Raw genomic sequence first — 27,182 nt, forward strand, 5'->3', positions numbered from 1 at the left:
GAGATAAACCACAATGAAATAAAATAAAGTCTTTCACATGACATTCTGGATGTCATCAAAATAATATAACCCATATTCAGCCCAGAATACTCTTCTTAGTTCCTATGTGCACTTGCACTTTTAAAAATTGCTTGCAATTAGTTTTGTCCATGATTTTGTTCAAAGAAACCCTAATATAGTATTGAAATGCTGAGCAGTATTTAAAGGGGAGCAGTGTGGACTTCTCAGTGTGGTCCAGGAAAGATCCACCAGAGCTGGAGACAGCCCCTATGATCCCAGAGCCAGGGCTGGGAGAGCAGCCCCACCCCATCCTGTGCCAACAGGAGTCACATCCAACCAGCTCCAATGGCTGTGGGAATTTAGGATTTAGGCATCCAAACCCACCAAAAGTGTGGGTTTACAATCACATCCGTTCTCAGGGAAAAACACATCTGAAAAATATATGTATTTTTTAGCAAGAAGGAGGGATTCTTTGCTCTGCCACATTTCCAGACTGATGGTGGTGCAAGAGGTTGTCTTGGGCATCTGAGGGAAGGGACCTGCTTTTTGAACACACAGAAAGCCCCTTGAAGTCAGGGGAAGGTCTGCAACCTTGAAAATCAGAGTTGATCACAGGCTTGTATCCATTTATTTTTGTGTATTTTGGCCTGAGTTATAAATCTTTATTCTGTTAATCTTGCTATTAATTACAAATATTAAATATGCCATATGCTAATAAACCCCTCTGAAATACTTGCTTCTCCACAAGAGCTAAAAGCCTCATTCTTTACTGGAGTATGGTCTGCTATTAGAAAAAACCCACCTTCTTATACTCTCATTACTTTTCAATACATCTGATGAAAGCACATGAGATTTATATAGACCTATTTAGCAGCTGTCTCATATTTTCTTAGACTCTGAGGTATAAATTGAATTTAGTATTTTTTCTCTAGAATAAGTATGTGTTTGATGATTAGGCAATGGCAAAGGTGTTTCTGCTCTGTCACAAATGGTTTTCATTGTTTAATATTTTTTGGATTGTTTAATGTCTCTTTTGTGCATTACACTGTGGCTGATTTAGCACTAAGGACTTTTAGATTTTTCTTTTGTAGCAGGAGGTGCTAAAGGAAGTTAAGCATTAGTTTGAGAACTACTCTGAGCATCAGGGTCATGTCTTACTTTGATTATTGAATCTGAAGTATGATTTAGGAAGTTGAGTTACTGAAAACATTAATTGCCTCGTTCATATTGGCCACAGAAACTGAGTAGATTCTCAGGGAGGGAAAGGATGAGTCTGAGAAAAACAGAATTTCATGAGGTGCCTGAGAAGAGCTCTCTGTGGTGGGTATATTCTGTGCCACTAAAAAATAAAAAAATAAAAAATTCCTGGAAACTTATCCAGGAAAGCTGGTGACGTTTCTCCATCTTTCTGCTCCCTTCTGAAGGGAAGTCTAATTTTAGTCTCATGTGCAGGTTTCATAATGTCAGGGATTTGGTATTTCAGTTAATGGATGGCAAGAAGTAGGATTTCCACTGAACACTTACACACAGCGCTTGGAGAAGGAAGAATCTCTGTGGAAGGTCTTGTCTCAAACCACAGTAAGAATATATTGGAGGTGCAGAAAATTAATGAGTGTGGTTCCTGTTGCAGGAGTTGAGGAAAAGCTGACAAATGAGGGCTCACACCATTTTAAGACATCTGCTGATGATGTCAGTCATACAAAAGGTGTGAGGGACAAGAATCAAACGTGCAGGAAAACTGCAAAAGGAGAAGTTCTGGAAAGGTAATACAGTGTCAAACTCCAGAGTTAAATAAGAAACGACATGGCCAACTCTCTGCTTCCCCAAATGCATAAAAAATTATAGATATCTCTATACCAACAAGAGATATGTAAGATTAAAAAAAAATAACTTGAAATTCTTGGCAAAGGAGGAAAATCTTGACATAGCAACCATTACAGAAGAATGTTGGAATGACAAACATCAGTGGGAGAGTGTAATACCTGGCTCTGAATTGAGCAGGAAGGACAGATGAGGTCATGGAGCTGGGGGAGCTGTATCAGGGCTGTGCTGGGGAGCCTTCAGAGCAGGAAATGGGTATTGAGTCCAAAACTTTGGAGGAGATCAAAGAATCATGAGCCTAATGGGGTAGTAATAATGGGGGAATTCAACTACCCTCAGCTGATCAAATGTCACACTGGGACAGGGCATAAGGGAAGCAATTTCTCATCACTCTGAGGGATTGCCTTGTTGAAACATTTAGTTCTGGAGTATGGAAATGGAAATTCTTGACGTAAGTGACACAGAGGAATGCAGATAAGAAACTCTTTCCTCCTGTATCAGAGCAGACCTTCTTGTTCTTGGGTTAAAGTCATGGCTACTGTAAAGCTTAAATTCAATATTGAAGAGCCAAGAGCTAGTTGTTGTTATTATTCTTGTTATTATTGTTGTTGTTGTTGTTGTTGTTATTATGTCCTATCCCAGCATAAAATGGTGATGAACTTCAAACAGGAGAGGTAGATGGAGATATATGTGGTTCATTAATAAAATACTTAGATACAGTAGGGAGTTCATATTACCTTCTCCAGATGAGCCCTGTATGTTAGAAGCCGTGTTTGAAAAGAGGAATAATAAAGTTATTAGTGAGAAAAGACAACTTTGGCAACAGAACTTGAAGATACTGGGATTGTCACATTGAAAAAAAGGGGGAGGGGAAAAATTCTTTGCAGAGAGAGTGCTCAGGCATTGGAATGGGCTGCCCAGAGAGGGGGTGCATTCCCCATCCCTGGAGGTTTTTAAGGTGAGATTGGCCGTGGCACTGAGTGCCATGATCTGGTAAAGGGACTGGAGTTGGACCAAGGGTTGGACTTTATGATCTCGGAGGGCTTTTCCAACCCAATCCATTCTATGATTCTATGATGATGTGCAAACCATTCTGCCGTGTCACAGCATTCCAGAAAAGAAATTCCAAGCAGAACCAGACATCAGATTGGGCTGTGCTTAATGTCCTTTTCAAATTTCCGAAGAGTTACTATAGTTTTATTTGGAAAGAGGTACTTTTAGGGTGTGGAGTGCAATTCCACCCCGGCATTGCGCTCCCAGCACACGCTGCTGCTCCTTCAGGGGGTGATTGTGGCCACAGCTCCGTGTTCAGCATGGCCAGGGAAAACTGCAAACATTTTTTTGTGGTTTGGAGGCACAAGTAGTACTTATGTTTACCAACAGCCAGTTATCTTGTGGCTGCAAAAATATGGAGCAAATGGTTACATCATTTCCTTTGCAAATCCTTGTCAGTGAACTCCAGGTGAAGCTCTGAAACGGTGGGACCTGTACAGATGCAGTTTCACAACATTTGTTGTTTTCTATATAATCTTTTATCCAAAGAGCCCCTTTTATATGTATTTTTATCATATTTATGAAGGGAACCCATCAGCAAGCCTCAGATATTCTTAGAAGTTTTGGAGTGTCCAAGAAAATTCCGCCTAAAGCCATATCCTACATGTAATTTTCCCAAATGTTTTTGGATAGATAAACAGGTACTGATGTCTAAACCTCAAAGGAAGCCTCCATACACACTGATAGGCTGTACACAATCTGTTCCCCCCTAGGGAACAGCACAGTCAGAGGAAAATGGCTTTTACCTTTCTTCTTGAGGATCCCTGAAAGATGAAGGAGAGTTTTGCACCACTGTATGTGCTGGATGGTCTTGTAGGGAATGACCCTTAAGTTCCAACTGTCAAAGATAAAGCCCCTGGTAGAATCCAGATTTTCAGCCTTGCAAGTCTTTTACATGAAGATGAAAATCAGAATTGTTTCTGCAGCCATTTTGCTTTTCATTTTGTAGTTATATTTCTTTTGAAATTGATTTTACTCTCATTTTTCCCCTTATATGTCACTTAGCTTTGAAGTGAGACTCAAGAGAGACTCAAATGCTGCAGGGAAAATTACAATATTGAACTAAACATACCCACTGGTGATACATTAACACAGCAAAGTAGTGTTCAGATGGATAGTTGTTGGAACAAGGTGAGAATACAAGGGAAAACTACAGTTAATATTTGATCCTTCTTGTGAAAGCAGCTGGATAAGAGACTTTAATTCTGCTTGTTATAAAAATCCTAACTACTTTTGAACTTGCAGTTATGAACATTGTTAGGGAAAAGAACAAATTGAGCATTGGAGTTGTTATATCTTAATTACTGTGAGCTTTATAACAGCTGATGTGAGTATCCTCCATAGTTTTTCTCATGACAAACTAAGAGAAAATGGTGAAAAAACTGAGAATATATGTCATGAAATCTATTAAATTACCCTTGATTTGCATTGCACAAGTAAAGTGTTAAGATCTTTGCTTAAAAGGTTCCATATGGACTTCCCTGAATATAGAAAATTATATTGAAGTATTTTAAAAATTATTTTCTTCTCTCAGGTTAGATGGTGTAATCATATGAATTGTTCCACTTGCTGTAGTTTGAATAAAGTCATGTAATAACTTATACTGGCTGAATAACTTTAAAATATAGTGAATTCTCTTGTATTTGTCCATTACCAAGCAATATTTTCTATTTGTACCATGGAAAAATTTTATACTGTGTTCATAAAAAGCAGAGCTGTAACAGCTAGTGATGGAGGATTACAAATATTCTGCATTGTATGTATAATCTCTATATACTTTGTCAACTGTCAGTTCAGTCTGCAAGAAAAGAAATATTTTAATTTTTTTTAAAGATTATGTAACAAAATTTGATGCAGGAATCATTATAAAAGATGGCACAAGTCAGGACAACCTGGTGATTTCAGTATAATGCAGAGATTATTTTACTACTTCACTACCACACTATTCCAGATACAAATTAAAAGCTTATTATTCAAAGCCTCAAGACTGTGCTCCTGATTCCCTTACAGTGATCTCAGGGTAAAATGCCACCCAAAACTATTTCATTCAGAAAATCTCAAATTGTAACAGATCATAAAGTATTTCTAGCCTGAAAAATAAGGCACACGGAAAAATAAATTAAAAATTTGAAATACTGGTGGCTGTCATCTTTTAGATGATCCCCTTGGATGTGAATATTACATTGTCCCAAAGGCTAAGATGCAGCAATCTCATATGTTTCTTTCATAGCTTTTTAGAATGAACATAAAGAGGAGTTGGTGAAGTTGGTTTGTTTGGTTTTTGTTTTTTTTTTTTAATTTCTCTTTGGGAATCCTAATAGTGGAATTCGTGGAATGGGAAATTACAGAGTTCTTTTAAACAATGTTGGTAATATAGGAAAAAAACCCCAGTGTTTGACCAGAGTAATTTCTTGGGGATCATTTTCTTCAAAAGAAAAGTTGGAACCAAATATACCAATATAGACTTAATAAAGAAAATAAGAGTAATAACCCTTTCAGTGGGTTTGAGTAAAGAATGTGTCTGAGAGGGAAAAACACTGTACTTACAGTGAAAATAGAAAGGAAGCTTGACTGCATCTTAAACAATTCTTTGAAAAGGAGTAGAAGTTATAGAGTGGTGATCATCAAAGGTGCCACAGGGGTTTCTGGATTTCACTCTGTGAAGAAAAGACATGGAATTTGAGTCCAACAAAAAAAGATTTTAAAAAATCTTTTACATCTAATTTAAGTCTATTTTATGAGAATCAGCATTTAGAGACCCAGAACAGAAGAAAACATGAGTTTTGTGGAGCCCTGAGTACCTGCTGGAGAATTTGTATGTTTTTCCTTAAGCAAGTGGAGCCACTTTTAGGTGGATTGTTTAATTTACCATTTGAAGAACTGTTTATACACCTGGGCATGGTGGATTTCAAGTTCAAATGAGTGTGTCCTCTTGCATTCAGGTCCCAAATAATCAATTAAATGCAGAAGAAAAGGCCATGTAAGTAAGTTACAGAGAAAAGAGGCCAAATCTTCAATACTGTTGATTAAGGGCATAACTGGAAATATTCTAAATATGAGTTAAAACAAGCAATTATATTTCCTAATTCTGTCATTTGGAAAAAAAATATCTGGATATCTCCCTTGAATGTCTCCTAAAACTGCCATTAACCTTCTGAAAGAGAACTAGACCTAATGATTTGGGCTCCTGCCAGACAATTAGACCAGTGAGCAGACATTGTTCCCCCAGCATCTATCATGGGAAATATCTGCATTTCTAAATGTCAGGCTCCCTCCACAAGCTGAGGGAAAGCTGACCTGACCTTTGGACACCACCTGCTCAGGAATGGGAATTTCTTCAGCAGGATACTCTCCACAGATAAAAGGTTCACACAATGTGACCTGGAAAGAATGGTTAAAGGAATCAGTTTTGTTTAGTCTAGAAAAGAGCAGGACGAGGGAGGATGTGATTAAAATCTTCCAGTCCATAAAAGAATGTTATAAAGATGCTGGTGATTGGTTTTCTGTGTCCAGTTGGGGAAAAGACAAGGATAAAGATGTCTAACACAAAGATATTTAGATATTAACAAAGATATACAGATTTAGATTATGTATTGGGAGAAAACATTCTAATAATAAAAATAGACAATGTGGTGCAAACAACATAAGAAAATTCTCATCTCATTAATTGGAAATTTTCAAGAATAATTGGACCAGCACTTGTCATTAGTAGTCAAGGTTGCTGGTGTTGGCCATGGTGCAGGGTGAATGGGTATTAAGATCAATGAATTATGATCAATGAATCATCTTTGCCCATCTTTCATTTCCTACAGCTGATATTTTGGTGAGACACTCTGGACTTGTTACACTGGATATAAAATAATTGCAAAATGGGAGGATCTTTATTTGTAGAGTTTGCTTCAATAACAAAACTTTATTTTTTTAAGAATTCTGATTACATGGTTAAGGTAACAGCATTACAAGGATGGCAGAAGAGCAGGTCAGGAAATTGCAAAGCTTGATTATTGTCTTTGGATGCAGAATTCTGTTACCAAGAGCAGTGAATCTGCTAGTATGGATCTCTTCTTTCCTGTTACTTGAGTGTCACAAAAAAAAATAAGTAAAAGCATTTAAGAGAGCATTTCATAGTATGATCCATCACAAGCTCAAAAGGAACTGAATAACAGGGAAAGAATAAACCAGAGAACTTATGTTACATATAGACCTTTAGTCCATAGTGCAGATTAAAATGAAAGCACATTTTAAGCAGAGTTTTAATGCTCATACTGTGTTGGTACCCATTGCCTGCTGGTGGCTGAAAGTGTGACACACTTGCAGCTCAGTTTTTAATATTTGATATTGGGTATAAGAGCTTAAAGTCTTACTGAAGCATTTATTTAGGTGCATAAATAAAAAGTAGGGTCAAACATCAGTGCTTTCATTTGACAGATTAAGTGAACTACTTGAGTTGTAGCTCCTTGTTTTTTCAGATAGAACATGATGATGTTTATCTCTTTTTTTTCCTCTTGAGTTTAGGCACTGATCATATTTTTTATTACATACATGTTTTGTTCTGTTTTGTTTTGTTTTCCTAGGTACTCCACAATGGACTTGTGATGGAAATGAATCATCCAACAGCTGGGAGGATCGCTGTTCCAGGTTAGATGTTGAACCCTTTTTCCTAAATTAAATGCTCCATGACATCTTGAGTGGTTCTGGAACTGAGCTGAGGACGTGACACATCCTCACATGTCAGTCAAGGGGACAGAAGTTTAACCAGGCTGATATTTGTGCTCACAGTGGCTCCAGTAGCAGAAAAAGGGGCTAAAATGTGTCAGAAGAGCTCCCGGTTTCCATCGCTCAGTTGTCATGAAATGTGAATGTGGATTTGATAACATTTGCAAACTCCCACTGTAAAAACATTCCTGCTAAAGCATCTACATGAACATATGAGTCTGGTTTTGATTTAGGCCTATTTTGCAAGTTACCCAGGCTTCTTTTAGGGGAAAAAAGTAAAATTTAAAAAAAAAGACAAAAGAGGAGGGAAATTCACACTGAAGACTTAATGAAGTTAAATGATGAAGCCTTAAATAGTTATTTTTTATTTTCAAAGAATACAGAAGTGATAAACTAGTCTCTCTTGTTTTAAACTCTAAGTGGATCAGGAGCTGGTGCAGCTTTCCTTGCATTAGAGTTAGTTATGGAATGGGGTTGGATTCATTAACACTCAGATCCTTGCAGTTGGCCCTGTTTTGGCAATTGACCCTTTTCTGATAATCTATTGGCTATTGGGTCAGCTTTTTGTGCTTGTCTGTGCTTTCCTCTCTCCTGGGCCACACTGAGGATTGTTTCCCCCTTCACTCCAAGCACTGTGTCTTGTTTGGTTTGGTACGAACTTCTTACCTTTGAATTTTCTGTGCCAGTTCCACCCTCTGACACAGCATCCAGTTTGGCATTTCAGTTCACTTGAGCACATTTAGTGTTAAGCAGAATTGGACCCACAAAACTTATCTTAATTTGCACATCCTGGAATCACACTGGGATGCAGAAAGAATTATTTACAAGGAACCAATCCCATATTAGATCATGTTTTCTGCATGAATAGAGGGGGTGTTTGTGTGTGTGTGCTGCATATTTGCTCTTTATCACAGTTTTCATTCCACATTTGGTCTCACTAGGCTGAGATGTTTGGTTGGTTATATTAAAAAATGTTTCTTTAATTTAGATGCACATATCTGGAAATTCTGGAAATAGTAATCCCTTTTTTTTTCCCCCATTTTTTTACAGAAAGATAATCCTGGCTTATTTATTCAAAATGAAAAGACAAATAAAAGGTTTTGATTTAATTCTTTTTAAAGAAGTAGACAGAAAAGCCTTGCAGATGGTAGAGGAAGGGTGTAAGGTTTTCATGTTGCATACAATGTATAATCTATCTAAGAGAAAGCAAATACTCCTTAAGGGGATAGGTTAAACTGCAAGAGGAGGAAAGAGATGAAAGGAATGTTCTAATGTCTGTCAGCAGCCATAGAATGCATTGGCAAGAGAGTCAGTTTTTACATAGGTAAGCCATAGTGCTTCCCAAATCCTGGGTTATTTTTTATTTTATTAAACTAGTGACACTGCACAAAACTAAAATAAATCATCTTAATCTCTAATGGTTTGCCATTTAGATGGACTTCTATGAAGAGCCTCTTGTATTGAAGCAGATGGCTGAAATGATTATTGGATATTTGAGCAGGAAAAGTAGAATTCCTTCCTTTCCTGGCATGGGAGGATAAGCAGGGGAGAGACAGGGGAAGGAAGGGTGAAGAACATTCACTGAGTGTGAGCAGAATGGACCTATGGATGGCACTGAAAAGACAGTGCATTGCTCTGTCCCAAAGTTAAAGTGCATAAATGGGTTTGGCCACTGCTGGTGGTAGGGAATGGAAGTGTCCTGGATTTTTTTTCTGCTCAATGATGTATCTGAAGAGTTTGAAGGCCTAAAATAAATAAAGTTCTCCTCAATGACTGTTTAAAATAGTGGGGGGGTGGGGGGTGTTGTTGGTTGGTTGGTGTTTTTTTTCCAATGTGAATATATTTTAATATCTTGTATTCAGTAGAGAACAGCTTTGATAAGCTCTCAGCTTCTGTCTCAGGGTTGCTTATTAAGGAAGATTAAGATATTAATGTGAATGTTGAAACTAAATAGGCTAAAAATGTCTCTTCTTAAAGAGACCAGGGAGAGACTCTGATCCCAAAATAAAAAAAAAATAGGTTACTGTTATTTCTTAACCATAGGAGCCAGATTTTAATGTGTCTTTTAGTAACTGAAGTGAACATCCCACTTGAGGCTCTTGACAAAGGTCTCCCTTGTGCTGCCAGGTCAAGTTGTGATGCAGTGACCTGCTGCAGGTTGCAGCTCTGCCTGTCACAGGTAGCCTTTGTGTCTAACATGTTGATTGACATTAGTCCTTCTCCAGGCGTGCCCCCCGTTGGGGAGTTGGTTCAAATCATTGTTTGAATCCTCCACTGTAGATCTTGCAGCTTGAAATTCTGAGGATTTTGCCTTTCACTTGCCTTTAATGCAGGCTACATTTTTACAGCTGGAGTTGATAATTTGTACTCCTTCTTTGCTTGACTATCTTTTGATATGATTATTGAATTTGGCTCCTTCCTCACCTAGTCAGTGTTTCCCCACCGTTGTTTTTATGATTCCCAGCCTGAGGAATACTCTGTCCTGATAAGTGCATCATAGGGTACTGGTGAAACAGAAGTGAGAGAAATTGGATTACAAAACCCCTATTTCTGCTAATTTTTCTTTTCAAAATGTGTATCTATGTTAGGAGAGGAAGAGACCTTGCATTTTGATATCTCTTGTTTCAAGTATTCCTGACAAATGCCCAGCACATTTACACTGCTGAGAGATCTTAGATTCAAGATTGGATGTGAAAAAGAGAGTTCATTGTGTCTGACTAAGACTGACTGTATAAAAATTGTGAGAACATTTTGAAGAAAAACAACCTGGTCTGACCTCAGGCATGACTTTGACCTGAGCCAAAGCAAGAGCTTGGAGTGGAGACCTCCCAAAGTCCTTTCCAACTTGGATTATATTCTTATGCTGTAATTAATCTTAGTCCTCCAGCTCTGCTGTGCTTAGCCCTGTTCACTGAGATCTGAAGGAGAAATGATATAGTTTAATCAAATGGGAAATGTAGAGCACAGAAAGTACTTTTGAGGGCAAAAAAATTATAGGGGAAAGATGTTTGATACCGTGCCAGATTGCCAGTGATGGTGGATGGCACAGAGAGAGCACAGTTAACTAAAGGGACAACATTTCAAGGAGGTTTAGCCTCTGGGTTAGTCTTGAACTACTTTGCCAAAGATTAATGGACTTTTTTACAAAATGTGGTAGCATCTGGAAGCCACTGAATATCCTGAGTGGCAACATGGAGCATAATGGGTACCAACCCACACTGATTATGTAGGAAAAAACCTAATGGATGCAATACAATCTTCCCCAAAGCTTTTCAATTGTCATCTATTTATATGGCTTAGGAAACTGAAATCATAATATTCCAAAGTTCTGCATTCTCTAGTCTCTAATGTTGAATTTTAAAGGCTGCCAGTTGGTTTTTAAAGTCAAAACAGTGTTTGTAATATGATTTTTTTTTTAATGAAGAAACCACAATGATTTCAGCTGTCCCTAACAAACTAATCTTCGTAGAATTTATTAACTAGCAGGAACTTCTGTGAACTAGACCTCATTTCTGACCCCTTGTAAGCCACAGAGGACTGGGGATTTGGATATAAGCCTACACTTTGGAATCACCTCTGATCAAACAGGAAACAATACAACTGCAGAAACAGAACAAAACACCTCTTCCAGACAAAACAGCTATTCTTAGTTTTGGTAATGTTTATGTTGAATGTTCTCCTCATCCCCACTTCCTGAGCTGATAAACACTATCTGTGTCTGTCCTTTGGCCCATGATCTGCATCAAGAATGACTTTATTGCTCAGAAAGGCCAGTTTCTTACCTGGCTTCATGGTTTCCTTCTGTGCTCTTGAGTTAATATGTTGTGGGGGCTGCTCTAAGCTCAGTTGGAAAAAGCAGTGCAGGATTCCTCCTTGACATGGATTTCTTGGACTGAATTCAGGCAAGTTCTGTTAATTAATCAACCCACTCAGGAGAAATGTCCCCTTTTCCGGTCTTCTCCTGTCACTGTGCATTACAAATATACCACTGAAACAGGAAAGACTTTTTTTCCTCAGAGGTAGATTTTCCTGTTGTGTGATTCATTAAATGGTGTCGTGGTTCCATGGAGACTAATTGTCATCAATCTCTTAGAAGGATGGATTTAAGGAATAAGATGACGAGGCAGAAAATCCAATAGGACTCCCTTAGTGTGTCACAGATTTCTTCCTTAACCTCAGACAAATCACTCTGTGTCTCACCTCACTAATTGTTTGCAGTTTTTCACATCTGGGTTCATAGTTGAAAAATGCTTTGATTGCTAAGGAAAGGAACTTCTGGGGGAAACTCCATGGGTTATTTTAAATCTGTGTTTCTATTTATTATATATGTATTTATGCTTACTTTATTCATATATGGGGAAGAGCAACCATGGGGGTGCCAGGGGGGTATCCATGTGTTTGATCAGTACAGTTCAATAGAGGGGGCAGATATGGCTGTCAGTGACACATGCTCTTGTTTTCTCACCATGTAAGTGTAGGGGGAGAAGCCTCAGGAGGAGCAAATACATGGCAGAAAAAAGTGACTTCTGCAAGGGGGAAGCTTGCAGGAAATTAAGGAATTTTGCAGTAAATTAAGGAAGTTTGCAGGAAATTATGGAAGTCTGCATTCCAATCCATTGCTTTCTGCAGATAGGAAATTCTGCAGTGTAGGAACAACAACATAAAAATCCCAACAATTGTTTCTGCAAGACACTCTGCTTGAACTCCTGACTCTGCTTCTCCTCAGGTGCTTTTCTCCTGTGTGTGTCCATGCATGTGCACCACTGCTGCTGATGGAGAAATTCTAATTTCACTGCCCTCTTTATGGTGCATCAGAGACAAACAGTTTCCCCGGCGTTCCCTTCCCTCACTCGCCTTTTTTAGTCATCAGCACTGACCATTTCTGTCTTTTACATTCACAGAGCTGATTTCAGTTGTGAGGAATTCGGGGCCATTACAGGAACTCACCAGAAATGATGTATGACAGCTCACCTAGCTAGCCCCAAAATACTTAAAAAAAAAATCTTAATAAATATATAAACAGTACATTCATCCTGATTGCAAAAGCAGAAAAGAGATGGTGGAAATGGCAAGGAATATGTTATAAGCTCAAGGATTATGTAGAAAAGGCTAATGTATCTTTTTAATGAATGATAGTTTAATTTGGTATTTTTCAAGATTCCTTTTAAGGTAAAACCTAAACTACAAACCTTTTAATATTGTTGCTCCTCTGTCATATGTTTCAAGAGTATTTGTCTATATTTTTAAAATCTGCAATACCCCCTGAAATGGTCTTAGTGCCACAGTTGATACTTTTAGGAAGAGAAGCCAGCTGTCTCTCACCTAGATCTGGGACTTGAGGTGTTGGGGGAAATTAGGAAATAGTGGCAGTGTTTTCCATCAGTGTCAGAGTGACTGGGCAGCAAAGTGGCTCTCAGGAAAGGGCTCTCTGGGGCTGCTGTCCCTGAGCTGGACTCCTCTCCCATCACACCCCAGCTTACTCTGTCTTTAAGCTGTGCCAATCCAAAGCTGTTTTTCTTCCATCACATATTTCCGTCCACAACCTGACACTGCCATATCAGTAGGACATGTAATTTTTCAGTGGGGACATTTTCCTGCTCTGTAGATGATAAGTGAAATGGGGTTGAAGTATTGCTGGTTGTTGGTTGGTAATTATAGTTCTACTTACTTTATATTTTCCTGCTTTTGTCCTAAGCTTTACTGGGATTTTATTTAAACTGGACCTAATTCTTATGGAGAATTAACTCAATGGTATCACCTTGATGGTCCATAGAGGGGGGAATAAAAGCTGAGGTATCACCTGAATAACCAAATGAACTAATTAGTTTCCCACCAATGGCGACAGTTGTAGAATTCAGCTTTTTATTTCTGTTTGACTGTGTTTCCCTCTTCTTTCTTTATAAGTAACAATAACTTAGAAGGTATTTCTTGACTCTCCCTCCACAACAAGCACAACCAGGTGCTCCCAGAGTTCAGGGTGTGGGATTGTAAAGATCTGTCTGCGTGCCTCGAGTGTGCTGTAAAACAGCCAAATTACTTCAACACCCAGAAATTGTTCATATATCTTTATGATCTTTAATAATGATTGGATAAGAAAAGGAATCTACTGTCAGCTAAAAAGAGTTTGGTTTCATTAAAATGTAAAAATATGTTTTAAACATTTAGACAATTGTACCTAATCCCTGGGATGCTGAGGAGACTAATCCTCAGTTGTGTTTCTGCCCTGTGTTCCCATGGATGGAAGGAAGGGTTGGACTCCCCCTGCTTTCTCTGACCCTACACTGAACAATTCTGTGGCCAGCAGTGGCCATTAGATCATGTGGTTTGCCTTTTTTATGGCATTGACCATAATTTCATCAATTTACTTCTTTCACATATGTTCAACTACAGTTTGTCATATTCAGGAGTCCTCAAGAGATGGAAAATTAACCAAATATCTGCCTCATTCTTTAAAGGCCTGATCAAATTAATTGTTAAAAACCCCATGGTCTTCAGTTTCATAGAAAAAGAATATTTTTTTTCACGTGTTTCATGAGGTCTAAGTACTTTTTCTGCCCATGAAAGTACTTAAATGACCCATATCTCATCCAGACAAAGCTGTGCAGGGTAATTTTCCCAGGCCATTTCAGGTGCTTTGTGTAAACACAGTGCAGCACTTTTGTAGCTGTCTCTTTTTATTGCAGTCCCTGTACTGCACATTTACAGGAAAAATTCACAGTTGTACAGAGTGTGTCACAAACTTCCTGCCTGACTCTGGGCAAGTCCCTAAGCCTGAGAAGTTAAACATTTCTCACCAAAAGATTGAGATAATAGAACTCCCAAGTAACAGCAGAGCACAAATATGTTGGTTCCCCCCCAAATTAAAATAATGACAGTTTGATGCTTTACTTTCCTTGTAGTTTATAAAGAAGGGATTGGATAGAAATAAGGGGAAAAATAAAAATAAGGCTTACATGGTTAACTTTATTGTCCAGTAGATTAAGAGCCTGTACCTGTTGTAGGTTAGTAAATTGATGTGCAGCTCCTGAAATAGAGCATAGGTAAGTTCTCTTAGTCACTGTGAACTTGAAATTATTGGTGTTCCTCCTCCCTGCACTTACCACAGCTCTTTCTAGTAAAGTCCTGCCCAGAAATCAATCCCATGTTGCATCAAAATCTCTTGTAAAAAGATAAGTATTTCTTAACTTCTAGACATGAGAAGTCTGCCCATGCAGTAAAAGTTGCATTGATCTATTTTACTGATATGCTGCATTTTTAATTAATGCTTGCTTTGGTTGCCAGTTAATCCTGGAGTCTGTATCAGCATAAATATTTCCTATAAGTGCCTGCATTTTGGTCATTCTTCCTCAGACATGCTCCGTGTTTTCTAATATGAATAGAAAAGAGTTTTTGATGCTTCTCTCTAGATCCCATTATGCTGCTCATGAAAACACAATTTGGTTGGGTAAATTCACCTGTTCCAAAACTTATACCTGCTCTTAGTGTTGATGCCTTCACCACCAGGTGTTGCATAAAAAACCCCTTGCATAAAAGCCCTGCTTCAGATCTAGTGTGGTGATTTGGACCTGAGTCTTTATTATTCTTAATTATCTTCTGGGATTCTGGGAGAGCAGGAAATCCCCAAGAGTTTTTCCAAATCTTTTATGACTCTTTTTCTTTTTTTTTTTTTACCAGACTTTTATTTAGCTGCTATTTATCACCAAATTTTATCCAGATTTTGATTTTTTTTTTTGCTAGACATAAACCTTTTCTTATTTTTCAAATAAAATTAGTTTGTCCATCTTAATACTATATGGAAAAGTTTTAAACCATGAGGGAACAGAAGTGATCAAGTTTAATATAAGGTCTGTTGAAACATTAGGCATTGGGTCAAGACCTGATTAGATTTCCTAATACACATTCTGTTAAGGTACAGAACAGAGTCCACTAAAAAGACATAAAATCCCTGTTTTTTTGTCTGAAACTAAACTGAACATAACAGAAAATAGAAGCAGTTTATAAAAAGCAGATAATTGTTCTATTAGGTGGAATCAGTAACTTAATGAACTTCAGCATTTGATGCAAGTTCCTTGCTTTAAATTAAAGTTGTTTAGAGATTAGTCCTGTGTTAGAACGTTAGAAAATTTGTTTTGATTTGTGTGTAATTGGTGTGTTCCTAATGGGCTTTGAACAGGATGCAGAGATGAAGTGAGGCAGGAGCTTGGAGATTAGAACAAGCTTTTAAATATTCTTTGCAAGCTGCTTTTTGACACATCCCAAGGAAGAGAAAATCAGGTCCATTTGTGGAGAGAGGCAGTAAAATTATAAACTTGTGGGGCAAACAGAATTTTAAAGCTGTTGATGTCCAAATACCCAGTTCCAGTTGTTCAGTTTGCACGTGCTGAAAGCACAGCTGCTGTTTGAGCCCAGGAACACAGACATGCTCCTACAAACTCACGTCAATTCACAGCAGTTTTATCTGTGAAGAAATCACAAGATTCTTGTGCTAAAAAATTAAGCTGCATTGCTTTAACTATTGGATTTAGATTCCTACAAGAGTAAATCTATGATGAAAACTGTCTGGTTTTCACATTTGTTTGTTCATAGGGAGATGGAGAAGGTAAAGAAGGGGTGTAGGTCTTCATGTTGGGAATATTTGCCCTTGGTGCTTTCCTAAAAGGCCAGAATAAGGACTTGTGTTGTAATTCCTGAAGGGGAATTTTTTACATCCTGACTTCCTGACTGCTCACAAATCAAAGTAGGATTTAGTAGTTGTTTTATCTCAGAACTGAATGCACACTTTAACAGCTTACTTTTCTACTCCTCATTTTGGCTTGGATTTCCTGAGGAAAAAACATCCAAAATTGCTGCCATGTCCTTTTACTCCTTGTAGGTTCAGGTCTCATGCTCTGGTTTCCACTCTCTGAAAGTGTGGGGAGAAAACTTGGGTAAAGTGTCACTTTGATTCAGCTGCAGGGCAGTGTTGGACCAGAAATTACCACTTTAAAGTGCTTCTTTGCATTTACTTCCTTACTTTTCTATTTTTTTAATGTTTCTTGTTTTGTTGGGTTTATTTAATGTGGGAATGTCTCAGTCAATTGTTATTTTGTCAGGCATAGAATATCCTTCTCATTTGCAGGTATGTTCAGAGATTGGTGTTCTTTCCAAAATGAATCAAAACTCATTGATTGTATTTAGAAACTCTCAGTCTAAAGTCTTGTCTTACTCTTGGAAATTAATATACTGGACACCAGTTAACATAATAATATAATATGCATCAATAACACATTATTATATACAATATATATGCCAATTATATATATTATCATATATTATACCTGTATATAACCTATCAATATATTATAAACTCTTATTGATCATGACAGTCTTGAAACCCATGGAGGTTATTTGGTGTTAAACTCCAGTGAGAGAAGAATTCGGTAGTTTCAGTGCATATAATTTATTAAAAAAATGCAATTCAGAAAACTCAGAACTGTGAATATTTTTTGTTTAATATATAAACTTTTTTCTGAATTTTTTCTGTTTTTTATTTTTTGTTTGTTTGCTTTTGGGTTTTTGTTTTTTTTTTGTTTGTTTTGTTTTGAGGTTTTTTGGTGGGGTTTTTTTGGGTGTTTTGGTTTGTTTGGTTTTTTGGGTTTTTTTTACAATATGTTGTATAAAGGAAATTATTGTAAGTGAAAAAAAAACCTAAGTCCTGGTATCAGGCTGAATTTTATCTGTTCGTCTGTTTTATCTGTTCATCTTTGGACAGTATTTATGTGAAAACAGGGAAAAAATTATTTATTTGTAAACCAGATTTCAAATATCAGGTACATTCAGGGAACTTACACACTCTAATGATTTAGAGTGAATACACTGGTGAAGATAAATGCCTTAATAAGTTGTGGATAATTTTTAAACTCAGGAGGAAAGAATTAAACAAATGTTGTCTTATTTACAGTAAAGAATGTCCTCAGTCCTTTTTTGAGGTCTTGAGCTCTATTTCAGAGCTTTGTCATGTAATTTTCCTGGATTTACTCTAATTAATGAGAAGTAATCATCAGTAATCACCTTAAATACACTGTAAAATATGGAACTTATTATGTGCAATACAAAATGTAAGCATTCCAATTCCTGGTACATTTTGTAAGGTATTGACTGACAATTACAGAGAGAGATTAAGAGGATCCATTTGTGGAGACTCTTTAAAAAGTCCAGAGGCAAGACTGAAACCTCAATCACACATTAGGAGATTTCTATCTTCTAGTGTTTAATGTCTTTACCAGAAGAGTATTTAGGAGTTCAAAATGCAGTTTTGTGTTTGAATAGTGTAACCATTGCCACCTCCTGCCTTATAAAAAGAAAGAAATCCCACTCCAAGTGCCCAGGACACCTGAAGCACCCCTTTGGGGAGGAAGGACTGTGCCTTGGTTTGCTCATCAGACTGGAATAATAGCTGAGTTCCACTTCTTTGCTGCTTTTAGCTACTTAACTCAGTGACCCAGAGCCACTGATCCAGGCAGGAGTGTGATTATATTTAATTCAGGAGTTATTTCTGGGCGCAGATGGAAGTGGTGTACAACTCACACAGCCCTTGAAAGACTTACAGCTTTTAATTATACTTTGGCTTCTTCCACAGGTCTCACATTTCCAGCCTTTCCTAAATGCTGCAACTATGAAACATAATGACTGAGACATGGGGTAGAGAAAACAATGTTGTCCTCATCTTTAGGATATAATGTGTATAAAGTTCACTGACAAGTGGTCTTGTCCCACTGGTAACATTCAGTCTACAATAAAACCCAGAGTATTTGAAAGGATAAACATCTATGTAGCTGTAATAGAAAAAAAAGGCAAATTACTAAGACTAACACTCTCATGTGACTTCTCACCATGCAGAATATGACATAAATTATCTTTTTCAATGCTATTGCATCTAGTGGTAAAAATGGAGGAAATACATCCAATTTTTTCCCTTCATACTTCAAACTCATAAGCTTAAAAGATGGATCTAAGCCATAAATGTTGTGTATTGTGGTTATGTTTAAAACTTGGTTGTGATGGGTTCAATCCCCTGTGTGGGCCCTTGACTTAAGAATTGGACTCAATGATCCTTGTGGGTCCCTTCCAACTCAGAATAGTCTGTGAATACGTATCTGTGAATACACAAATGATGTCCTAATATATATGACTTTTAACACCTCAGTCTGTGAATACAAATTTATTTTGTGTAAAAACGTAGGTAAGTTTAAATTTATGCGCTTTTTTCCGTATTTTATTTTCTAGTCTTGTGTATTAGAGCTTATTTCCCCATCTCCATCCAAGTTTCTTTGGCATATTTTTCTTCAGTAATTTAATTTGGCCCAGACATCTCTAATGTGGGCACATAGACTCTCTAGAGATTGTACACTAAAGGAGATCCTGCACAACAAGAGATGCTGAGAGCACCATGTACATTGTCCATTTGCATTAGAAGGAAGTAAGCGCATAAATTTAATCTTACCTACATTTTTACACAGATAAAATAAATTTCAGCATCATATAGCTAACATAAAAACAACACCTAGCACATATGGCTTAAACCCATCTTTTAAGGCTATGAGTTGGAGATGATCACTGTACGTCCCTTCCAACTGAATTCTATCCTCATTGCATTGCACTGCATTCTATTCTATTCTATTCCATTCCATTCCATTCCATTCCATTCCATTCCATTCTTCTTCCTGAAGCTGGATGTGCTCTTCAGCTGAATGATTGCAAACCCCTGGAAGCCCTTCTTGAGGCCCACCCTGAGAGACTGGAAAACTTCTTTTCCCTGGATGAGGGGTATGAGGGCCTCTTCCTCATCCCACAGGCTGGTCACAGCTCTCAGCAGATGCCCAGGCCCTATTCTTCCTTGACTTGGAGCCATCTCAGGGGCTTCTGACAGTGGCCAAATGCCCCCAGTCTGATCTATGTTGGGGGCAAAAATCCTTCCTTTGCCTGACAGTCCCTCCACATCCCATTTCATACAGCTGCTGCCCCAGGCTCCACAGGAAATGAGGATGGCCAGCTTTACAGTGCTCCTCAAGGTGTTGCCTTGGTCTTGTCACTGCTGTCCAGCTGGAAAGGCCTGACAGCCTCGGGCACCTCCGAGGGCTGTTGGATCATCTCACCACAACTGGGAATCTGTCCCATTGCTGTTATTGCCAACCCATCACCTTCTCCTACTGCTTCTAAGCTGCACAGCTCCTCTGTTAAATACAATCATTGGCTGTGCTTATGATGGTACAAAGCATCCCTCAGCCCCAGGGTAAAACTTTCACAGTTAATTTGTGCCTTTAACCTTTCCAGGGGCTATTTCCCTACCCTGATTTGTGGGAAGATACTCAGGTCTTTGCTAAAAACCCTGTCAAATCTTTGCCTTTAGCATTTAGGATTTGAAGTGCTAAAAGCCCAAGGAAGGTACTGCTGTTTTGTACCTTGGTGTCAAAATTAGTATGTAACTTCAGACTGTAAATAAGGGCATTTATACCACATAGATTTATTTGGTTGTGCTGATGCCAGAAATGAAAGACAGGAGTTTGGTTCTCTGAGCATGAACTCTGAAGGGTTGTAGAGAGCATGCAGGATTTCCTCATCAACTCACAAAGGGATATTTGCTACTGCACTGTTTGTGGTGAGGTTGTCTCCTGGGAATGCAGTCCAAAATGGTTTTGTGTTCCTTACCATACTTTTCCCTGCACTTCAATAGCTCTTTCCCTCTCTGGCCTTCATCTTTTATCCCTTTCTTGAAAGTGATGGCAGCCCTCCAAGCCTTTGTATTGCTCCTTCCAGTCACCATTTTCTTCTGTAGGCTGTCCATGCCCATAAATCAGCTGCTTAGTCTTTGTCTGCATTCATTCCAGATGGGATTTGTCTGTCTTGAACCTGAAAAATGAGAAATGTCCATGGTGGTACAGGTGAGCTCTCACCAGGGCTTTGCACAGTGCTTGCCTTTCCTATGGAAATATCTTGCCTGACACACAGGAATGCATTTGCCTGTATGGCTTTCTGGCTTATAGTCATCCTGTGCTCTATTTGTGCCTCCAGGAACATTTTCCTGCTCTGATGGTTCCAGAGGGGAGCAGAAACTCATGGCACTCCACCTGACGGTGTGTTACTTATTTCTATCCTACAGTTGTTCACAGTGTTTATTGATGTAGGGGATGTCTCTTCTGTCAGAGCTTCAGCTGGTGGGGAGGATGGGGCTGTGGAACTGCACCATGAGATAAAGCTCTTCTGCCTTACGGGTGCCATGAAATCCAGAACATGATGAGGACAAGGAAACCTATACTTCTTGAATGATGGTTTTCTGCAATCTAAAATCAACAGACCTGAGCATGACCTTCCCTGTTTCCTATATTTGAAGGCAGCAAAGCATAAAGGGTGGAACCTGAGAGACGAGTTAAGGGGCTCCCACCCATCAGCAGCTTGCTGGGGTCCAGCTCCACATGGTCACAGCCTTCAACTGGCCAGCTGAAACGGTGAGGCAGTTGGACTAGATGATCTCTAAAGGACCCTTCCAACTCAACTATGCTGTTTTCTTCATTCCGTTTTTAAAGTATCTTCATTTACATCTTCCCTATATCTTCTGTCCACCTGTGTGTCCACTCAGCTCCCTCCAAACTTATTTACTACCAAGAAAAATATTTTTATTTCATCAGTTTGATTCTACCCATCCAGTGTAGCATTTGGCCATATTAGCTGGGCACCTGGCAACTAGACAGCCTTTGTGAAGTTTCTGTTGGATGTTGGTTCCCTGGTGAACACTGGAAATGTCTCCTGAACCATGAAAGCATCAGGTTCAGGCTTGTTCATAGAGATAAAATGCATTTATTCTTTCCCCTACAGTCACAGCGTGTCCAAGATCATCAGAGGTTAAGAAACTGGGTTTGCTTGGCAGATGTTTCTTGTTATTCTGCCAATTAAGTCAACAATAGGTATTCATAATCCTGAGAAGGCTTGGAGGTCACAGAAATTACAGGGCAGGCAGAAGAGCTCATGCCTAAATGGCTGAAAAAGAGAGTAATCTGTTGGGGATTTCCCCCAACCCTTTTATTCTGCTTGTCCTGGGGGCTGTCATCACTCAGTGACATTGTGCATTGGCTTCACCCCTTGTTTCTGGCCACAGTGTTCAAGGTCCTGAAGGGCACAGTCTCTGTCTTTTTGTTTCAGGGGAGATATTCTTCTGCAGCTTGTCTTATAAAGTTTTCAGTGCTTTGTATAAGTATTAAAGCATTTTTCTCATCAACTGGTTTAAAATAAGTTGTTGCATTCTTAAGAGAGAATGGGCAGCCACCATGGAATAGATAGCAGTTGTTGTGCAGAGTAGTGCATCATCTGTTATTACAGAAGAATAGTAGAGAAACCCATTACAGGCTGAGGAGAGGCTGAGGGGAGAGGCTGAGGGAGTTGGGAGTGTTTAGTCTGGAGAAGAGGAGGCTCAGAGGTGACCTCACCACTGTCTAGAACTCCCTGAAGGGAAGTTCTGGCCAGGTGGGGGTTGGTCTCTTCTCCCAGGCACTCAGCAATAGGACAAGGGGGCACGATGGGCTCAAGCTCTGCCAGGGGAAATTGAAGTTGGAGAGCAGAAAACAATTCTTTGCAGAGAGAGTGCTCAGGCATTGGAATGGGCTGCCCAGAGAGGGGGTGGATTCCCCATCCCTGGAGGTTTTTAAGGTGAGATTGGCCGCGGCACTGAGTGCCATGATCTGGTAAAGGGACTGGAGTTGGACCAAGGGTTGAACTTGATGATCTCAGAGGTCTTTACAAATCCAATTGCTCTATGATTCTGTGATTCTTACATTCTGGCCTCCTCAAGTTTATCCTTGTTGAGCAGGACATGGAGCTGGCAGAGAGGAGCATTGATCTTAAGAGGAAAAAGGTTTGGAGAAGTCACCAAAGATCTGGTTTTTGTGATTGTGGCTTGGGTGTTGATGGCAATTGAAAGATCTCTGCGGGTAATTCTCTCAACAGAGTAGCACAGACCTCACAAATGTGTGGCACTCTTGTTATGCCTTGTGCAGTAAAGAAAAAGGTAATAAACAGTCAGTCATGTAAGACTAACAACAAGAATAAAGCTTTACTGAAAGACAAAGCAAGAGCTTTAAAGAGGAAAAAGATGCAGCCATGAGGCAATTAACATCCATGAGATAACTTCATTAATAAAGCTGAATTCCTGGATAAAAAATCCTTACTCAAGCATAACAGTGATAATATATAGTGAGAAAAGCATTGACTGGGAAGTGTAAAGAGGAGAAAAGTGTAATACAACATTTCTACTATGACTTCTGGTGAAAAAGAGAAGTAAGACATAATTAGTACTAATAATACCTAAAACACTGTAGCAGCTGATAAAAATATTTGATATACTGTGACCCTAGGAGGAATGTGACTGGGGTTTAATGTGAACCCAAGAAGCAGAAGGGGGAATATATGTCTGCTCCACAGTCACACGCTCTGGCCCCCACATGTCTTTGGGAGACAGAAAAGATTACTTAATGAGAGACAGAAACTTATATGGGGCAAATGATTCCAGCACACAGGAGATGCTGCTTAAGAAACAGAGAAATTTCTCCAAATGACCAGGGCAACTGAACTACCTACAAAAAGATCAAAACGGTCTTATTAGTGCAGAAGAAGTTCACAGGGTCAAACTAAGGGAAACTGGGAAGCAGGACAGAGTGGCCAGGAATGCAAGTGTTGTGTTGTTGGGTATGTACTGGGTGAAACAATACAGAGGACAGTAAAGAAACTGTCTGTTCCCAGCAAAAACATGGCAAAAGCAGAGAGCACAGCAAGACCTTCTGCCTAGCATGATGCAGCTTAGAAAATACAGAAATTGGTAATAGAGGACATAGAGATTACAGTTAAAAGAAAGATGTCTTCTGGCTGTCTTGCACAGGTCCAGACAAATTAATTGCACAGAAGGGTGTCAGCTGTCAGGGTGTTCATTTTCAGAACTGTTCTGTCAGTTGACTCCAGTTGGATGATGAAACAATGAACAGCCTAATCCTTCCAAGTTGGTTAGTGAAAACTTTAATCTGGAGAGTTAGAATCAGGTATCCATGATGCCACTTGAAGTCAAAGAGCAAATGCAGCCTGTGGAGAAGCAGCTTGAAAATCAAGAGATGTTACATATGCAAGGTATTAATTTCCTGAGCATGGTAGAGGAGAGAGAATGTTCTCTGTGTGTTGTCTCCTTTTTAGAAAATGTAAGATCATATTTCAAGGAACCAGACACAAAAAAATCAAGTGGAAGTCAGAAATAAACCCAAATATAGTGAGATGCCCCAAATTCAGTTTTGTTCATAATGGCAGAGTAATAACAAAAAGTTGATAACTCTACAAGAAATGACACTATTTTATCTGTTGACACTTTCAGAGAATGACTCAGATGCCCAATTAATGCTGAGGAAAATTGGGAGTAAACTGAGGACCTTCATTTAGCCAAAGCCCTAAGTGGATCACTGTGTGTATGTGTATCAGCACTAACAGGCAGTGGGGAGTATCTCATCTGTTTAACATCAATGTTTGTGATGCCCTGTGACCACACTGACTGCACCTTTTGGAAGATAATCCCCTGTGGAAGTGCTTTTGACCTGACAAAGTCCAAGGTGTTGCAATGTAAATTGAGGCTGGGAAGGGTTCCCAGACATGTGGCTTGAAGCTGATGACAGAGCTATTAAAAATTAATGATCTGACAAAAGAGACAGTCAGTGTCACTATGTAATAAGCAAAACATGAAGTTGAATATAGACATGGTAGGACTCGAGAAAAACTGTGTTTTCTCTGTTAGTTGTCATCTGGGGAGATGTCAGCAAGACCCTGGAAAAAGTCAGTGCAATTAGGAAAGCACTCAGAATGAAAGCAGTCCAATACTTAGAAGCAATAGTGATTTTTTTTTTTCTGGAATTACCAGAGGTCTTTAAAACAATGAGGAAAAGCAGAGGGTGGGTACTGTTCCTAAGATGCTGTGGGGTAGCTGAAGAAAAATTATTTTTTTCTGAAGGAGGTTGGGAGTAGTCCTAATGCACACCAAGCAGCCCAGAACAGCATTTACTTAAAGGCAGGAAATAAAGAGGAAACACCCAGCCATGCTTTCTGAAATGCAGTTCTCTCAATTCACCTTTCAGCAATAGTCCAAAATCTACTAGAACGAACTTGGACCAAACCGGGGCTCTGTCCTCAGGTTTGTTTCTTCATAGAACTTTAGCAGTATGATATGAAAATAAGGCACTTCCCAAGAAAATTGCTGCCTATGGGAGATGTACTCAACAGGACATGTTTTCCACAATACAATAGACATAATTTTATGGAACAGAAACTGCATCTCCAGTGGTGGACTTCGTGCAGTCCCCTGAAAAGCAGGCAGTAAATCAGCTCTTTTTACCAACCATGGCAGTCTGAAAGTGCAGTTATCACAGGAAGTTACTTTGATGAACTGTACATGACAAATAGATATTTTTAATGGGACCTAATGGCAATCCCAGGAGGCTTAAAGGGCACTACGTTGTGTCTCAAATATACTTCAGACCTACTGATGTAGGTCTGCATTAAATGAGTCAAGCAGTTTGTCAACCAAGTGGGAGCAAAGAAATAGCAATCTGAGGGACCACAGGAGACTGTACAGCTTCATGAAATAGCAGCCCTGGTAAAAATCCAAACAAGGGAGGGAAAAAAATCCACAAAAACCCCTGTTCTGATGGTTAGACAAGCTTTGTGCTCCAGCTGCTCTAAGGCTTGTTGGAAAACGTGTGAATAAAACAAGGAGCTAGGGCATATCTGAAAACATATTTTGCAAGGTCTGTCCAAAAGCTAAGGATACCTGGCAACAGATTTCAAAGAACTTAGCACAGAATAGGTCACATTAGCTTGGATGCTCAAAGGGCAACAGGGCAGTCAATCTGGCAACGAAGAGCTTGTTAATAAGAAAAGTACTGGTGAGTAGTCCTCACTTTGCACTGCCCAATTTCACATTCCAGCATCTCTTCCCCTCCCCTCTATCATCAACCTTTCTGATCTTTACCCTGACACAACTAAACTGAGTCTACAGTGCAAGAGGGAAACAATAGACAGTGCAATGAGTTAGTAAAACTCAGTAAAAACCCATCAACTATTTGATACTATTGTGTAGATGAATAGGTCTGCCCCAACCAAAAATCCACTTGCAGCAATAGCAGAAACTAAAGGCTGAAGTTAGCAGCAAAAGGAAGATCTGAAGATAGTGCCCACAGAAAATCAAAAGGCAAATAGAAAAGTACTTAGTGTAATCTTGATGCCAACAGGAGCTCAAAATCTCATTTCTTTCAGAAGCTGACATCGTTTGCTTGAAGGAAAAGCAAAATAAAAATACATATGGTAATGGGAATATTAAATTGCACTCTTGATTCATTGAGTTTCAGCAGAACTGTTCTGCAGGCTGGTCTGGAGGTGTTCTGTGCTCAGAACTGTGAGTGTACAGCTGTAGCTGCAGGAGAGCATTGCCCTGGTGTGCTGTACAAGTTCCCCCTATTCCTGAACAGTGGACCTGCAAGTTGTTTATAAAAGTCTTACACAAAAATAGAAAAAACAGTATTACCCCAAAACCCCTTCAAATTTGCTTCTGCTTCTCCCCTGTACCCTTTGCAACATCAGAATAAACCCCCAAAAGGAAAAAATATCTCTCCTTCACCTTTCTGTGGTCAACTCCTAGGCTTGAGAGAGGACACACAGCCTTCTTCCAGGGAGGTGCCTGACCTGGCAGGTTTGTCCTGTTGGTCCTCCGTGCCCTGAGAACGTGTGTGGGATGTGCCTCATCAAGGTTAGGAGCAGTCTTGTGTTCAGAGCTCCACTCTGGAAGCAGCAGCATTTCCTTAGGCAGCTGCCTGGAATCAACTTATTCCAGAAAAGTGAGAGATTTTAGAGTGTCTGAATACATTCATTTCTTGCTGTTTCACACAGTTACACTTAGGCAGAAATAAGTTTCTCTGTACTGTCAGGCTACATTTTAACTCATATACATTTCTTGGCATGAGAACTTTACCATGGCTAAAATCCTTCTGCCAGAGAAGAGAAACCATCCTTGCAAACCTTGCTAGAGAGCCATCACTCCCAGTCACCTCAGGATTGATCAGAGAGGAGAAACCATCCTTGCAAACCTTGCTGGACAGTGTTTTGTCACTCCCAGTCACCTCAGGATTGATCAGAGAGGAGAAACCATCCTTGCAAACCTTGCAGGACAGTGTTTTGTCACTCCCAGTCACCTCAGGATTGATCAGAGAGGAGAAACCATCCTTGCAAACCTTGCTGGACAGTGTTTTGTCACTCCCAGTCACCTCAGGATTGATCAGAGAGGAGAAACCATCCTTGCAAACCTTGCTGGACAGTGTTTTGTCACTCCCAGTCACCTCAGGATTGATCAGAGAGGAGAAACCATCCTTGCAAACCTTGCTGGACAGTGTTTTGTCACTCCCAGTCACCTTAAGATTGATCAGAGAGGAGAAACCATCCTTGCAAACCTTGCAGGACAGTGTTTTGTCACTCCCAGTCACCTCAGGATTGAACTTAGTTGAACAAAAACCTCGAAGTGCCCTGACTCTTGGTCCACTCTG

The 27,182-nt window shown here is 39.3% G+C and overlaps 1 protein-coding gene across 9 annotated transcripts in view; it reads left to right on the top strand.

Moving 5' to 3' along the window:
- The window catches only part of SUGCT (succinyl-CoA:glutarate-CoA transferase), a 310,436-nt gene that overhangs the window by 244,833 nt on the left and 38,421 nt on the right, over nt 1-27,182 (top strand). For all 9 annotated transcript variants that reach the window (XM_071561593.1, XM_071561595.1, XM_071561586.1 and 6 more), the window contains one exon: nt 7,449-7,512. In XM_071561593.1, the coding sequence (XP_071417694.1) occupies nt 7,449-7,512 (64 nt within the window). The remainder of the gene's footprint in view (nt 1-7,448; nt 7,513-27,182) is intronic.

The sequence above is a fragment of the Pithys albifrons genome, chromosome 7 (genome assembly GCF_047495875.1).
Source record: "Pithys albifrons albifrons isolate INPA30051 chromosome 7, PitAlb_v1, whole genome shotgun sequence".
Taxonomy (NCBI): Eukaryota; Metazoa; Chordata; class Aves; order Passeriformes; family Thamnophilidae; genus Pithys; species Pithys albifrons.